The 15,849-nt window shown below is 38.7% G+C and overlaps 1 protein-coding gene across 1 annotated transcript in view; it reads left to right on the top strand.

Annotated features, from left to right (window-relative positions):
• VSTM4 (V-set and transmembrane domain containing 4) overlaps positions 1-12,307 on the top strand; it is a 29,982-nt gene extending 17,675 nt beyond the window's left edge. The window contains exons 6-8 of the mRNA XM_021539241.3: positions 486-592; positions 1,469-1,530; positions 12,097-12,307. Coding sequence (XP_021394916.1) covers positions 486-592; positions 1,469-1,530; positions 12,097-12,222 — 295 coding nt within the window. The 3' untranslated portion in view covers positions 12,223-12,307. The remainder of the gene's footprint in view (positions 1-485; positions 593-1,468; positions 1,531-12,096) is intronic.
• The last annotated feature ends 3,542 nt before the right edge of the window (positions 12,308-15,849 follow it).

Genomic DNA, 15,849 nt, shown 5'->3' with positions numbered 1-15,849 from the left:
AAGACATGCTGCATGTTCTCCTAGTCCCTCAGCCAGTCTTAGCCCAGAATCTGCATTGAAGATTTTGCTTTTCCATGCTTTTCCCATGGGAGCTTATGTAACTACTGTAATCTGAGACTCTGACCCTCGAGGTCAGGTGGGCAGAAGTTCACCCTAGGTGCAGCAGTGAGGTCATACATGCTTTTAAGGAAGAGGTTCTATGAAATGCATCTTGTTTAAACCTGACAGTTTTCTTTTTCTATGTCAGGATGAGTGAGACTCTTTGGGCTTCTCAGCCATACTATATGGCTGAAAAACTGCAAATCCCAGAGGATTTGCAACCCCCATAAGAGGTTTTTCAATATATACCCAGATCACAATCCAGGTTGTTGGGCACGGACTCCCACAAGTGGAAGGTGATGTGTTTGTGTGAACTCACAGTGGACAAACTTTCTTTCCTTCCACTGCCTTCATTTCCCCCTCACCCTTGGGCCTGTGTTTTGCAGCTCTGGTGAGACAGTTACCAGTGTAACCAGCATGTCTCCTCTACAGCCTAAGAAGGTAAAGAAAAAGAAAGAGAAACTGGAGCAGCCACCGGCCATCCCAGCAAAAGGTATGAAAATAGAGGCACAGAAGTATTTCAAATCCTGAGCACAACCATGGAGGGACAGCAGAGTGTGGGACATCAGGAATCCTGCACTTTGCCACTGTCTGTGCCTGTGAGGTGGCCTGTTCTTGCTCCCATTTGGGGGGAAGAAAAGGCTGGTACCTGCTGTGGGACAGGCAGTCACCTCCCTGCAGCTTTAGCCATTCTGAGATGCTACTCAATGAGTCCAAGCAGGAGGTTTCAGCTCCTACTAACTAGAGGGGAGAGAGGAGCCTCTGCAGCAATATTCACCCTGCTCAAAGAGAAGATTAAAGTTAGGCAAGTTGAAATTAATTGTTGGGGGTATTCTGAGGGAAGCCAGCACATTGCACTCTTTAAAACTGGTGGTGCACTTGGGAAGCCAAGCAAACTGAGCAGGTAGAGACCAGCCTCTTGGGGACTTCATTTTCCAGGAGGATTTGCAACTCCGGGGTCAGTCTCACAAATCATTGGGTGTACTTTCTGAGCAACGCTGCCAGTGCTAAGCCAGTGGGAGAGAAGAGGGAAAGGCCCTGAAGAATTACTGTGGGTTAGATCACAAATGATCAGTTCCCAGAGGGTATACTTCCTCTAATATTTGCATACAAACAGCATGTCTTGCATATCAGATTCTTTAATCTTATGAATTTTTCTAATTCAAAACATTCATTATGTTTTCTTGTAAAATACCTGAAATATGGTTAAATTAATATATAAGTACATGCATTTACTTCTAATTTGCTGTTTATATGTAATTTATAGATTGCTAATACATATACTAAAAATTAAAGTGAATGGTGTGATTGGTGATACATATACTAAAAATGACAATGTGAAATGATCCCTGAATATTTATTTTTGTAGCTCCAATTGCCAATAATTTCCCGAAGCCCAAGCTCTTGAAACCTCAAAGAAAATTGATCCTGGTAAGTGATTTTCAAATGTCATAATTTTCTGTATACTCCTCTCTCAATACAAATGTTGTAATGTTACTAGAACTTTGAGTTCATATATTATAAATAGCCGTAAAAATTATACAGGTACTTTTTTAAGTAATAATTTTTCAAGCGATTAATTATCTTGGTTCTTTTCATTTTGAGCATTGTGTTACACTGGATTATGTTTTCCAGCTTTCTAACAGTTCTCATGTCTCCAAACTTGGCCTGTCCTTAAATGAAACCTGCTGTTCATTGTCACATGCTTCTAGCAGCTGGTGTTTTGGAAAAAAATACCAGTTACTGACAGAATCATAACTGTACTGTTCACACTTATTTTGAGACTTCTCAAGTGAGAAATGGGGAGCCTTATTCTGCACTTCATTGGTATAAGTCAGAAATGCCTTGAATTGCAGGAATAAGATGGATATATATATATAGGTCATACTAAGGGAAAAAACATTAATATAACAGTTTCTCTTGGGTACAAGTTTCTGTTTGAAATATACTCTTACAGATACATGCCAAACAAATCAGATGGATGGTGAGATGTTTCTCTTCTTTTTTAAGAAAGTAGTGCCTGGACAAGACATCCAGTTGTAATAGATGACAGAGTTTTTTACCAACTCACTTCAGATGCTTATAGCTGCTGTGGTTCTGCTCTGTTCTCTGTGTAGGCAAGAGAAAGAGAGATGAGTTGGAGTTGGAGCCTGATGCTCCTGGTAATTCTGACTACTGCTCTGAGTTGCCTTTTGGGAACCCTTTCATCCTTCTCTGGCAGTAGAGAGATCCCAGAGAGACCAACTTTCTTTATTAGGTGAAGGTGGATCCTAAAATTATGCCACTGGCATAACTCAAATGCCATGTGATGGTTTCACTTTCAGGTGAGGCTTAGAACTGGGAGCCTTCCCACCAATTGTCAGTAAATAACCTCTACTTTTTACAACCATGTATACCTGGGCATAAAGCCAGGTGACTTGAGAACAGTTCAGCTAATATCTTGGGCAATTTTACTGCTTGGATAAGGAGCTTGTTGTTCCTCTGCTGGTCCTGCTGGGATCGCCCCTTGGCCAAATTCTGCTTATACAGGTCAGGCTTTGATAGAGGAAGAGGCAGAGTTTTAAAACTCCCTGAAAAAGGCCTTGTGTTGACATGTGGCAGGCCAAAGCTATGCTAAGAGGACAAAGACACAGATGAGAGCACTTGGCACCAGGGGTGACAGCCACCCTTTGCCATGCACATGGAGTAAATGCCAGTGCCCAGGCACATCAGTAATCAGGCAGTCTTCAGATCTCTTACAAAAAGCTCTCACCAGTTAAAGCACTCAGATACTTCCTGCAGGTCAATAAAACACCTCAACACATGCTGAACTTGAAGGAAACCTGTTTCCAGATACTTTTTCTTTCTGGACTAATTCCAAGGATAGCCCTCAAATAGCTGCTGCTCTTCCCTTCTTGCTACCCAACACCAGTCAAGGTCCAAACACTTTGGAGGTGAGCAGGAGTAAAGCCTGTTCAAACAATGAAATCAGCTTTGTCTCCCCCAGCATAACTGAGGATCCACAGCTGCATGCAGACAGCAAACTCTGTTTTAATGCCTCACTGTTGGACTTCAGGCAGCTGTTTCTGTATGTTACTCTCTTTTGTATTTCACCTCAGAGTGCACCTGGAGAGATGCAGCAGCCCCCAGAAAGTTCACAATCTATGGACAGGAGTTAATAGTTTTAAGTTAAAAAGTGATGCAACAAATATGGACTCACCTAGCAATAAAGTGCATTAAGGGACAAAGCAAACAAAACCAAAGTCAGTCTATAACGCACATTCAGAAGCTGAGCAGGGCACTTCCCAGAGCAGTTTCCTAATTCTGTTCTTCTTGCCTCCTTTTACAACAGAGTTGTCTATGTTTTTGAATTCTCAGGGAAAAAAAAATCCATACTTTCTGCTGTTAAACTACTTTTTTTTTTCAGTGAGGAAAATGAAACTAATTGAAGTTAAAGAAGTTTATAGAAAGACAAAAAATACAGAAAATACAAAGACATATCAAATACATCTAAATGAAACTTTTATTTTTAGTAAACTTTTCTCCCCAATTTTAATTCTCAAAAACTCTCAGATTTTAAACTTTCCATCTGCTTTGGGGCAAAAAAAAATTTATCATCATCCTGCCAAATCTCTGCAGGATAAAATAACCTTTTCTTTCCAACTGTAATGATTGCACAGCTGGTGTCTACACTAGGTCTTTTTTCACTGATGGCACATGTACCACATAATCACTACTGCAAAGACAGACACAAATTGCTGAGTTTCTGGGCTACTTTTTCATCTTCCTTGTGCAACCCAAGGAAGAGACTATATTGGGGCATTGGGACAATATTCTAGAAAACCTAAGCTAACAAGCTAGAGTGTAAAGGAACATTACAAAATAATTCCAGTGTTTTGGGAAATTTTTTTGTAATAGCCTAAATACCAGCAAAATTATTTCCAGAGGACATATGCTTTTGGTTTCTTGAAAGATGTTTATAATAAGCTAGAGAATTTCTTTTGTTGTTAACGTGCTAGAATGGGTTGCAGTATAATTTTCCAAGAACACAATAACCTGGATAAAATATGGACATAATCTCAATGAAAAAAAAAAAAAAGTGAGAGAGAAAGCCTAATATCAAGTTCAATTGCACCGCTTTGAGTAAAGCCTTTTAAATACTCTGTTTAAGTCATATTGCTTTTGCTTTAGCCAGAATAACAATTCTATGCTCCCCCTGTTGCAAAAATATTCCCCATCAGTGTCATTCTCTATTAGCATCAACGAGAAATGTGTACAGATCAAAGGAAATAGAGATGCTGAAATGCAAAAGGGGATCTTTTTTATAGCATGCAAGAAGCACAGAGAGTCATTATGAAAAAGAAAATTCTGAAGGCCCACAAACTCTTCTCTCTAAGGGCTGTTCTGCTCTAGCCTTAAGTAGTTAGCCCTTTGAGTTGGTAGAGATTAATCTTCTACTTCCTCAACCAAATTTTCTGGTAAGACTTTCATTGCCTCCTAGTGATTAGCTGTCATAGCCCAAGAGTCTCAGTTACAGAGCATCATCTAAATGAAAAGGCTTTAGTGTCTTTTCATGAACCTTTAAACCAGCAATCTGAGGAGCTCCTGTGTGATTCACTACAACCAATGGAAAGGATGCAACTTTAGGTTGGATGAAACCTTCAAATCTTATACAAAATTTTTTGTTGACTTCATAATTTTCACACTAAATTTTAAGGGGAGGAATATCTGCTCAGATAAGACAGGCTGTAGGGAATCTTCTGATTCTGTCACTGACACGTGCACTCTTCTATTTCATATAAATATCACACTTTGAAATGAGGAATAGATCTCCTGTATTACAAATTATCCCTTGGGCTTAGTTCTTCAAACACACCCATGTAAGTGTCACAGTTCACAAGATTTGGCTTCTGCTGTTCCTACACTGACCAATCTCTTGAATACCCTCTCTGCTGAATAGAGTATATCTGGCTCCTCTTGTTCCCTGCCACGGAGGGGCTCCTGTGTGACTGCAGCAGAGTCCTCTCAGTGACCATAGTGCTGAGCTGTTGAAGAGAAGCACACTTCTGCCTCCAGCTCGTGCAGCATGGACAGCATTGTTTATTTCAGCATGGACTGGATCACCAGTGGCTCAGTGCTCCGTGGTTACTGAGATCTGCTTCTGATGATGATGGTCTGAAAGCTGCTTGAGAAACAGAAATGGATTATGGTTGTCTAAGGCAGAGGGAAATTTCTAGCAGTCAGTATTTTGCACAACTAGTAGGATTCCTCAGTAGTCTTAACTGTAGGTATCATTGGCCCTTTCCTTGAGAAAGAAAAAGGAAATAAAATACATCTGCTGAGTAATTTTTGATTCTGAAGCTGGGAACAATCAGGTCTTCCTTTCTACTGGATGACTTTAAATTAAAAGCTGTGCCACCCTCTGTTAGAAGAGTTGCTTCCTCCACAACATGTAACAATGAGTGATGATTTAAGCTCCCAATTTCTTAAGGCATTATTAATTTCCACAGACTTGGAGTAAGACCATACAAATGATATACAAAGGGCTGGTGAACAGTTTTTTCCTTGACTCCCTGTTATTATTTAATAATTCCATTCAGTCCTCATAATTCCTCTCTGTAAGATTAATAATCCTTTTTTTTTTTTTCAGTTCCTTCATAGGATGTAAGATGTCCATAGTACACGATTATCATTTACACATTCAGGTGATGACACATTTGGAGTAACAAAACTCTCACCAGTGAAATGAAAAATTTTAATCACTACATTTTTTTTTAAATGATAAGAAAGAATCAGCCTGATTTCCAGCAATGTTGCTTTAGAATCTAGGAATAACTGCAACTGTAAAAGCAATAGAGCTTTAGCAAAGGTGAGGATGCTCTTCCTCCAAAACTCATTCAGTTCAACTTATCAAATCATCTTCATCCCATCATAACTTCTGTGATATTCAATAACAAAATTTAAATATAATGGTGAACGAGTCTTCACAAATTGTTGTAGATATTGTTCTCAGGGACATACTCTCAGGGAACATAGGAAACATTTTATGCTATAGGGAGTAAAAAACAGGCATCTTAACGGGAAAAAATCTGCCCTTTTTAACTGATAATGCCACTAAAAGACGTAATTACTACTCTCCATATTTTCCAATGTCATATTTCTTAGCTTTAGCACTGAATGTCTCTCTTGATATTACAGCATTTTTACTGGCCAGTAGATGGATTTCTAGAGGATATACTCTAGAGGATATAATTTTGCAGATCTAGCTTCAGAACTTCTGCAGAAGTAATTTCTGAAGCTCCTCTGTTACAGGGGTATCCCTGGCTTTCTACTAGCAATCAAGTTACTGACATTGGTAAACACTTGAAGCTCTTAAAAAAAATCTTTTTCTGACTTCTGAGTACAATCTTAATGAGGAAGTCATCCCACTGAAGTTCATAGGGTTTGAGCATTAAGTGTGTCTGTGGCCCTCAGAAGCACTACTGATTTTAGCACAAGAAAGGCCATATATTTTAAAGGGAGGGATTTTCCAATGTAGATTTAAAAACCAAGACTATCAGATCCTTTTCTCTCTGAAGCTACAGCAAATTTTCTCCTGCCTGACCCCAGTGCTAGCATGTGCTTTCTCCAGTGTCTCAGGTGGCCCAGGCACGGGAGTGGCAGCCCATTCACTGTACATGCTGGATCTTTGCTTCAGCACATCCTCGCTTTCACCTCACTCACTGACCCTTCAGTGATGGCCAGGCTGGCAGCCATATCCCATCCCATCCCTGGCTGTAAAAACCAGGTGCTTTGAAAGGAGATACGCAGGGGAGATGATGGGCTACCCCCTTTCCCCTAGGCTGCACTCAGCATGCAGTTTCCACCCTCTGGGCATGCATACAGAGACAGCCAGCAATCTCCTCCCCTGGTAAAAAACTCAGTCAGTTGGCCTGGGGAGTCCTGTCTGAGCACTTCTGGTGGGGTGTCCTCAGCAGTGACACCGGATGCTCCCAAGCTGTGCCATCTGGACAGTATCTGCATTTTTTCCGTGGAGCTTTTTACCAACTGTGACTACAAAACAGGATGTTTCTCAAACATTAAAGGAAAAAGGGCAAAGAGTCAAGTTTGGCTTTTGCAAGAGAAAGGGAGAGAAAAATAATGGTAGTTCCAGAATGTGCTCGCTAAGAAGAGCTCCTCCATGGCAGTGGGGCCAGGCTGCTTGCTTGGTGCTGTGGAGTGACCTGGCAAGAAGTGCAGTTCCTAGAGACTGGATCACACAAACATCAGCAGCACCTCTTGACTCTATACCTTTCCCATGTGCACTTCCTGCAGCATCCCTGGGCACCACGTGCCCACCCGACAGCAGGCACGGCTGGGCCACAGGTGGCAATTTGCCAGGCGCTGGCAATCACACCAGCAAATATCTGCAGAATTGGCAGGGGTTTATCCTTGCTGACCTCATCCTTTCACTTGTGAGTGCGGGGCACGCCAGTGAAGGTGGAGTTTCATTTTCAACCTTACTGCAGGAAACCAGAGTTTCTAAAAATACTGTGAAGCTCTGACCTGAAATTTCATAGAATGGCTTTAGAAGGGACCTTAGAGATCATCTAATTCCAACCCCGCTGCCATGTGCACAATTTAGGACATATGCTTGTTAAATCCAGAAAACTCAGATGAAAATTCAATGTCATGTACAGGTTTTTTTTCCCCCGTGTAGAAGTCTTTCTGTATCATATCTCAAACAAAAACTACATTACATGTGATTATATAGACACTGAATTCAAAGGGGAATGTCTGCAGCAGTAGTCTCTAAAATATTCAAGACTGGAATGAAGTGGGAAGTCAGGCCTTTTCTGCTTATTTTTGATAGTAAACTAAAAATTCACATTGGGTTTGTCATTTTCATGATAATGTGTGTGGTCATGGAACAGTCAGATTGCAGCAGTGCATGTTGGCATCAGTTGTTTTTCCAGAGAACTTAAATTTATGAGGTTATTATTTGCTTGTTTTCTTCATACCTAATCACAAATTTGGATGAGAGTAGTCTTAGTTAAAACTTAAGAACTTTCAAGTCTGACATTGCTCACAGTAAACATTCTTGAGGCTGCAAAGAAACAAACTAGATAAGCCTGGTAGGAGCAAACTTGACATTCCTGGTCATTATGAAATAAAATTCAGAATAATTTTGATTAAAACCCCAACCCTTCTAGCTGGGGTTCTAGTTCTAGTAATTAACCCTTAGAGTTAATTTCTAACACATTTATATACTAGACAAACCCAATAAAAACTTTACTTTACTTTACTTTAGTTTCTTTTACGTATTCACATGATAGACCTTGCAGATTGCTTAATAAGAAAAATGTTCCTATAAGTGAACTCTTTTGAATAGTTGCCAATGGGAAGTCCTGTGACTGGAATAAACCAAAATTAAACTGAAGAAACCTGGAAGAAGAATGATTTTGCATTTGCCAGAAGATACATGGAAAATCATAACTCTTCCTAATTTATATTTTGGCAAGGTGTATGATCCCAAGATGAGAAAACAGACATACAAGATAAATACTGTATCTAGGAATGCCACATTGGAATAGAATCCTACTTGAAAAAATAATTTCAATATTATTTTAGAACTATGATGCAATTTTTTATAAAAGGATCTTGTAGCCCTAGAAATCCCAATGACCTCCTAGAGGAAGACTCAGGACAGAAAGAGAAAGTTGAATGGCCAGTCATTCATTGTCTCTTCCTCTTCTGCCCTACCCTCCATACCACCTATAACACCAGTTATTAAAGTCACACAATTGTTCCAGAAAGAAAGTGGTGGCACAGTTCCAGGTTAACACTGCCAAGACAATATCCAATCCTAATGAGAGATTAAATTGTAGAATTAGGGTTGTTTTTTTTTTTTTTTTCCCTATCTGCTCAAAAAAGTTGGTTTTGGACGAACAAACCAGCAAAATTAAATTAAACATGTGGTTGATAAATGAAGTGCAGAAGAGTGTATGGAATAAAAACCTGGCTACCACAGGTACTTAAAGTGCTGTTGGCTCCTATGCACTGTTATTGCACATCTTTTGCTGAAAACTGTATACCTTTCACAATTTTGAACCTCCTGTGTGTTTCCTCATATTTTCAATCAAATTATTACATACTAGAAATATGCATAAGGGAAATTATTCTACACATTTTATGGTGTGCTGTTGCTTGTAGCAGTAATTGAAGTACCTTTTCCACTTATGAAAGTACTAATTTTATTTGGTTTTATTGCTTTTCTAGATGCAATTATTTATTTAGTGTGTTTTGGCTTTATTAAATTATGTTTACTATAGGAACATCATAAAAATGTATGAAAGCAACACATCAGCCACTACTGCCCAATGACTTATTTTGGGGAATCTAGTGTTATTTTTCATATCCAAACATAATAGAATAAGGTAAGAATAAAGAGATAATCTACACTGGAAAACAATGCAATTTCGAGATAATATAATAAAACACCTGGACAATATGATTTCATAAATCTTACTTCTAAAATTTACATGAGCTGGGCATTAGAGTGGCTATTTTAGGACATGCGGCATTTTCTAAATGGAAACATAAGAAATATGATTAAACAAGGGGAAAACATATACAGATTTAACTTGTCCTGAACAACTGGTTCCTACAGAACAATGAAAATATTTCTGCCTCAACAGATGTCTGTATCAGACTTAGGAAATGTAGAGTTTTACTCCAGCAGTGATCAACAGCTTTGTTTCAAAAGTTTTATCAGATTCTTTTTTAGGAGGCTTTTCATAAGCAGTGTGAAGGTCTGATGTGACACAAAAGCTGGCAGCAAAATTCTCAATACCTTCAAACAGAAACTCAATATATTGTCATACACTGAAAATAAAATCTGCAGCATCTGTTGGTGTTATTGTGGTGCCCACCTTCAATATACCTCCTGTATTTAGCTTCTGTTATTAGCATAACTAAATAGACAGGTGCATAGCATTTGAAATCTCAAAAGGAATGTCTAACTTAACATAAAAGCAAAAAATAACTGAAGTGCCTAGAAACTGAGGCTGATACTTTCAGGATAGAAAGAAGAGGGTAATATAAAAATTTTTCAGGCATCACAGCAGTTGACTAAGTTTTTTTCAAGTCTTTAAGCCAAGGCCAGGATAGGAGAGATGTCCTTCTAAACACTGTGGTTCAGTTCAGTCTTAACATATTAACAAAGAAAATATATGTTTGATTTCTCTTACAGTCAAGATCTGTCTGGATCCACAGGAATTCCTTTTGTCATTACACCAGAGAATTCAGTGAATGCAGGAAATGTTCTGTGTTGTCAACAGCAGAGCATTTGATAGTGAATGAGGACCAGAAATTAAGATGAAATAGGGCAACACATGGAAGTGGGGCAGGGAGGGAAGACAGTGTGACCAGTGAAATGCAAAGGTGCCAGCCCTGCAGGCAGTGCCCTGCAAGGGGCTTGCACTCACTTTGCACAGATCGGTTGACTTCAGTGACACCACTCGCAGCAGTGACACCACTTGCACAGATCTTTGAGAATTTGATCTGCAGGGAAGAAATAAGCTCAAACTAATGCTGGAAAAGTGTAAACTTTCTCACCCTGATGTAAACAACCATAAATGCTGAGTGTGAGCAACTGTTGAGGCAAAAGGAGAGTATTCCAGAGCAGTGCAAAGGACAGAAAGCAGGGAAGCACAGGGACTGATTTCAGAGGATATTAGATGTTTATCTTTTTAGACAGAAGACAATACAATACTTACTCAAACACATTTCAAGGAATCAGGAATCATTTGTGTTAAATCAGAAATAAATAAGTAATAAATAAAATGTGTAACTTTTGGCCTTAGCAGATATTTACAATTTCTTCCTAACATTTAAGTACTGTGTACTTCAGTTTTAAGTTTACAACTGCTATTTCTTAGTCTAAGAGGTGCAACCTTTTCATGGTTACATCTTGTGACTGCAAAAATTTTCATGGCTGAAACGTTTTGGTTTTTTTAATTGTCTTCTGCACTTCAACTTGATGACACCAGTTATTTGGGTAGAACACAGTACTCAAGAAAATTCTCCAGTTCTTCACTTGCACAGGGCTGTAGAAATTCACCCTTTTTCAGGGAGCATAAACCTCAATCTTCTACAGGTAAACTAAAATCTATTTCAAGTACTGAGGGTCTCACATACAATTCCAGAGCAACTATTTTATTTGTTGCTGCATTTTCTGAGGTGAATTAGACATGAACAACCCACTCCCACCTGTGAGCAAAACACATGCATGAGCACAATACAAGATTTTCCTCCTCTTAAGCCACCAGAGTCTGGATGAAGCTGCCAATAGCAGTAGGCAGCTTCTGCCACACATGAGAAATTTGTTCAGTAAATCTTATTGACCATCTCCCTTAGCTAAATTTTATAGTTTTAAGTCAAATTCAATCATTGTAATACAGCAGACAGTTTTGGTGGTATGGCCTTTATTCTAAACTCTGAACTCATCTATAGCTTGGAAAAAGTATTGAAATTCCACTGGAATGGCAGTAACTCTATCTAGTTTTTTCTGCCTTCTGCGTATTTTTAACATTTTTTGGTTCTGTTAAGAACTATACTGAGAGGCTCTATGAGTGGCTGTGATTAGAGATGTAACTGGTCCAAGGTTTACAGCTGGAAAGCACATCTGGCATATAGCTTTCAAATTGTGAAATCTGCAATAAATAAAATTGGGAAATTTAGTATTAAGAAGGCTGAACATTTTGCTAACATACATCTTTCAAATCTGTAATATTGGAATTGTCAAAATATTCTGTGTTTGTAAAATTAGAAGCAAATCTGAAATTCCTACTTAGCCCTGTTTCCTATTTTTAATACTGTTTTTATTTCATCTTCTATGAACTAGCTCTAATGCAGAGTAAACTGCTTAACAACCTGGTAGAATTAGAATGGGTGGGAGAAAAACTATACCAAATGTTATAAAATACCTACATTTAGTGGAAACAACATCGTAACAAATTTGTTGGTTGTGTTTTGCAGCCAAAAATCGCAGAGGAGAATTTAACATATGCTGAACTTGAACTGATGAAGCCAATTCAGGAAGCTAAAGGCATTTCCAGTATGACAGTCTACGCACAGATACTCTTTGAGGAGAACAAGCTGTAATAGTTCATGCCTGTATAAATGTCCTTTGTCTGTGTTCTATTTAATTCTTGCTGTGCTGTTTATTTATAAAAATCATTCAAATGTCCTTATTTTTTTATTTCCATTCATGCACTTCTATTTTTCTATGAGACTCTTAAACATGATGTAGTTGAAAGTAGTCATAGAAAAAGCAGCTGGTCAACAAGTGACATCCCAGACAGCCTTTGTGGTGTTCTGTTCCTCTGCTGGAAATGGACTGAAGTTCCACCGCAGGCATTTTGAGCACTAAACATTATTCCTTCTTTACTGCTGATATGATGAGTCCAGCTGCAAGTGTCAGTATCTTAGCAAGCCTCAGGAGGACAAACAGCAGGATCCATGCCCATCAACCTGCTACTGAAGGAGAAGACCACTGACCAGGAAAATGGCCACTTTAATGCATTTTGCCCCATCAGAAAAATAATAACCCAGTAAATCTGAGACTTTTTGCTACAGCCAAGGAAAAGCTAAAATTACTTTTTCTACTTCTTTTCCCCTTCTTCAGAAATAGTTAAAAAGGTTTGTGTTCTATATTTTCAAATTCCCTTTCTAAATGACATTGTCTTTAAAAATTTATGCTACTTTTAGTATGGTGTTTAAAATAAAATATTTCAAAATAATATGGAGGAAACATTTATAGTTAAACTCCCATGATTTAAGGAAGAATATTCATAGCTTGGGAATATCTCCCAGGATTTGATTTTTTAAAATTCTGATTGAGAATAGGAAAAAATTGTTAGTGAGTAAAAAACTGAGAGAACCAGGACACTGTTTGTGGTCTTGGTTTAGTTTGGTATTTCCAAACCTGCAAAAGTTTCCTCCTGTAGCCTGCACCAATAAGCTGCTGATCTAGAGGAAAGAATTACACAGCTTCTCCTTCAGTATGGAACAGACTCTGTGAAGCCCTCCTGACTTTAGAGTTATTTCTTTGGAAAGACCAGGGCTCAGGAGATAGGGAAATGGGCCTAATGTCAGGACACAAAATAACATTCCTTTTTCTTTACCTCTTGATAACTGAGAAGGCATTCTTCTTTTTCCTTTGATACACATTCATGGGAAATGAGCTATTCTGTGCCATCCTGGGCATTTCAGTCACGAGTAGCTGGACTGATGTTTTCAAGCTCATTTATCTTCAGTGTCTAAATTTCCCCAAAGCTCAGTGATAATTCGAATACCTAACATCTTTCAGCTCTTGGGAAGATTTAACCCTTGAGTAACTGTGCAGTTCATGGAGATGTAGAGGCCTGGGCTCTTCAGGTCACCATCAGGTCACGAAGAGCCGATACTTGGCACGTGCCAGACCTTCTCCAGGTGTGTGAGGGAGCCCCATGACAGGCTGCTCATCCAGCAGTATTTATTGTGGATTTTGGAGCACTCCTTGGGCTCTGGAGTCATAATTAAGATGGCCCAAGTTGCTTCTTCCTTTACAGGTCACAGGCTTTTAGTGACAGAACAGCTTCTCACCAGGGCTCAGAGCAGAGCTGGGAATCACCACAGGAACACTCGTGCCCTTGTTCCTGTTACGGCGTGGGAGTGCAGGAGAGGAGGGTGGCGGGACAGTCAAGGATGGGGACATACATCCAAGGACAACCATGTGACAAAGCACATCACTGCCTTTTGGAGGGGTTCACCAGAATAAGCGAGTCTGTATAAACTGCTTTTTAACTTTTTTGAACAGTGGTAGAGATTAGGCAGCACACAATCTGCTATTGTCTAGCCAGGATCTGTAAATATAAAATGCAGTCATCTTCTTCCACATTGGATAAAAATCTCTTCTATAAAAAGGTATTTAGGAAAAGCTTATCAGGCTGATCATTATGTACAGTACTAATTCCAATTCTATTTCTTCATCAAAACAATTCTTTGCAAACTAAGGGCAGCTTTCAAAAATATATTTGTTAGTAATTATTTGCATTTTTAATGTTTGCATTTGTGAGTTGTCAAAAAAGATGTTTCATCTTTGCATTATTCCAGGATTTAATCACCCACCAAAAGGGCATGGTAGCTTTCCTTGTTCTCTGATCAGGTGTTGGACTTTCATTGACAACAGCAGTCAGCTCATGGACCAAAACCCAAATTGGTGCTAATGAGTGATTGAAAATTCAGGGATCAATTTTGAAACAGCCAGTTTAACTGACTATTCAGAGAGGACATCTGTAATGCAGACAGCTGTTCAAAAGGCCTTAGAAAAATATAGAATTTATTAGTTGCTACTTTGGAATTTAAAATCCTAACACATTAATGATTTGATCACTTAGCTGTGAAAACTTTCAGATTTGATTACATTTCTTTTGCATAGAACTGGCCATTGTGCCCATTATTCTGAAGAATCCTCTACTGTATATTTATGCCCAGCATGTTAATGATTACCATTCTTTATGTATTAATATCCTATATATTCCTGTTTATATTTGATATCTAATTCCCCAAAATAATAGTTAATTGAACTGAATAAATTACCTTTTTTTTTTAAGATTTGTTGTCTTAGTCTCTGTAGGATTTATTGCTTCCTAGAGAGGGATATTACTTCCTAGACTGAAGGACATATGCTTATCTCTTACACAGCATTTAGAAAGTCACAGTATTTGGAATTGAATTCTTAATTCTGCATAAAATTCTAGCTTTTAAAATGTTTTATATTTGAAACTGACTTCAGATGTAGCAGAATCCTGAAAGGCAGCAGGCCAGCTGAGTGAAACAAGGCCAGAAATGTGACTTGGAAGTACACGCATCTTCCCAAGAAGGTATTTCCTGTATCTTTTCTTATGCAATGTCCACCTAGATTTAATAAAGTCAGATGGTATCACCAGGGAAAGGAAAAATATCATCCTGCAATTAATTGCATATCTGTAAGTGTCAAAGCAGCCCACTGAAAGCCTACAGAGAAGAAAATTTCATTGAGTGTAATATGCTTTAGTATGAGAACTGCAGAATAAATGGATTTAACTCCTTTTAAGAGGAATTGCCAGGCCAAATTAATCCCTGGTGTAATTCTCTCTGGCTTTAGCAGAGCAGCAGCAGAGCTGAAGGTGGCCCATGGTTCTTTTATGACAGGAGTTCCCATGAAAACTCTTACTACCTTATTAAGCAGCAGTTGTAGTCTGTTGAGTCACGCTATTTTGGTTACTCCTTCTGTTGTCATTGGTAAAACATGGCTTTGTGCTGAAATCTTAACAAATACAGCTCTATTAGCTTCACACCAATTTAACACTGGATTGTTAAACGTTAATGTACTGCACCCTATAGCTTTAAATAGAATTAGATATGTTTACAGCTTTGGTTAAATGCACCTTGTTCCTCCACATTAAATTTTATTACTAGAATCCTCCATCAGCAAATAGGAGTAAATCATATTACTGTCGCAGGCTGTGGGGGGGTTGAATCTGCAGCCCAAGGAAAAGGTATTTTATTACTCTTTATTACAACTTTCTAATTGGTAGGTGTGGTCAGCATGTCATTATCTCTGCAATTGCAAGCAAATTATTTGTTTTAGTATAACTGGAACGTAATTGTGGGGTTCTCTTCATTAAAATGTTCAATAAACTTCTGTCCTTAGCCAAGGTGTAGACAGGTGCTGCTGGCAAAGAAGGACCCAGATCAGAAAAGATG

The sequence above is a fragment of the Lonchura striata genome, chromosome 7 (genome assembly GCF_046129695.1).
Source record: "Lonchura striata isolate bLonStr1 chromosome 7, bLonStr1.mat, whole genome shotgun sequence".
In the NCBI taxonomy this organism is placed as follows: Eukaryota; Metazoa; Chordata; class Aves; order Passeriformes; family Estrildidae; genus Lonchura; species Lonchura striata.
Note: the sequence above shows the minus strand (reverse complement) of the source record. Positions and strands in the feature narration are given on the sequence as shown.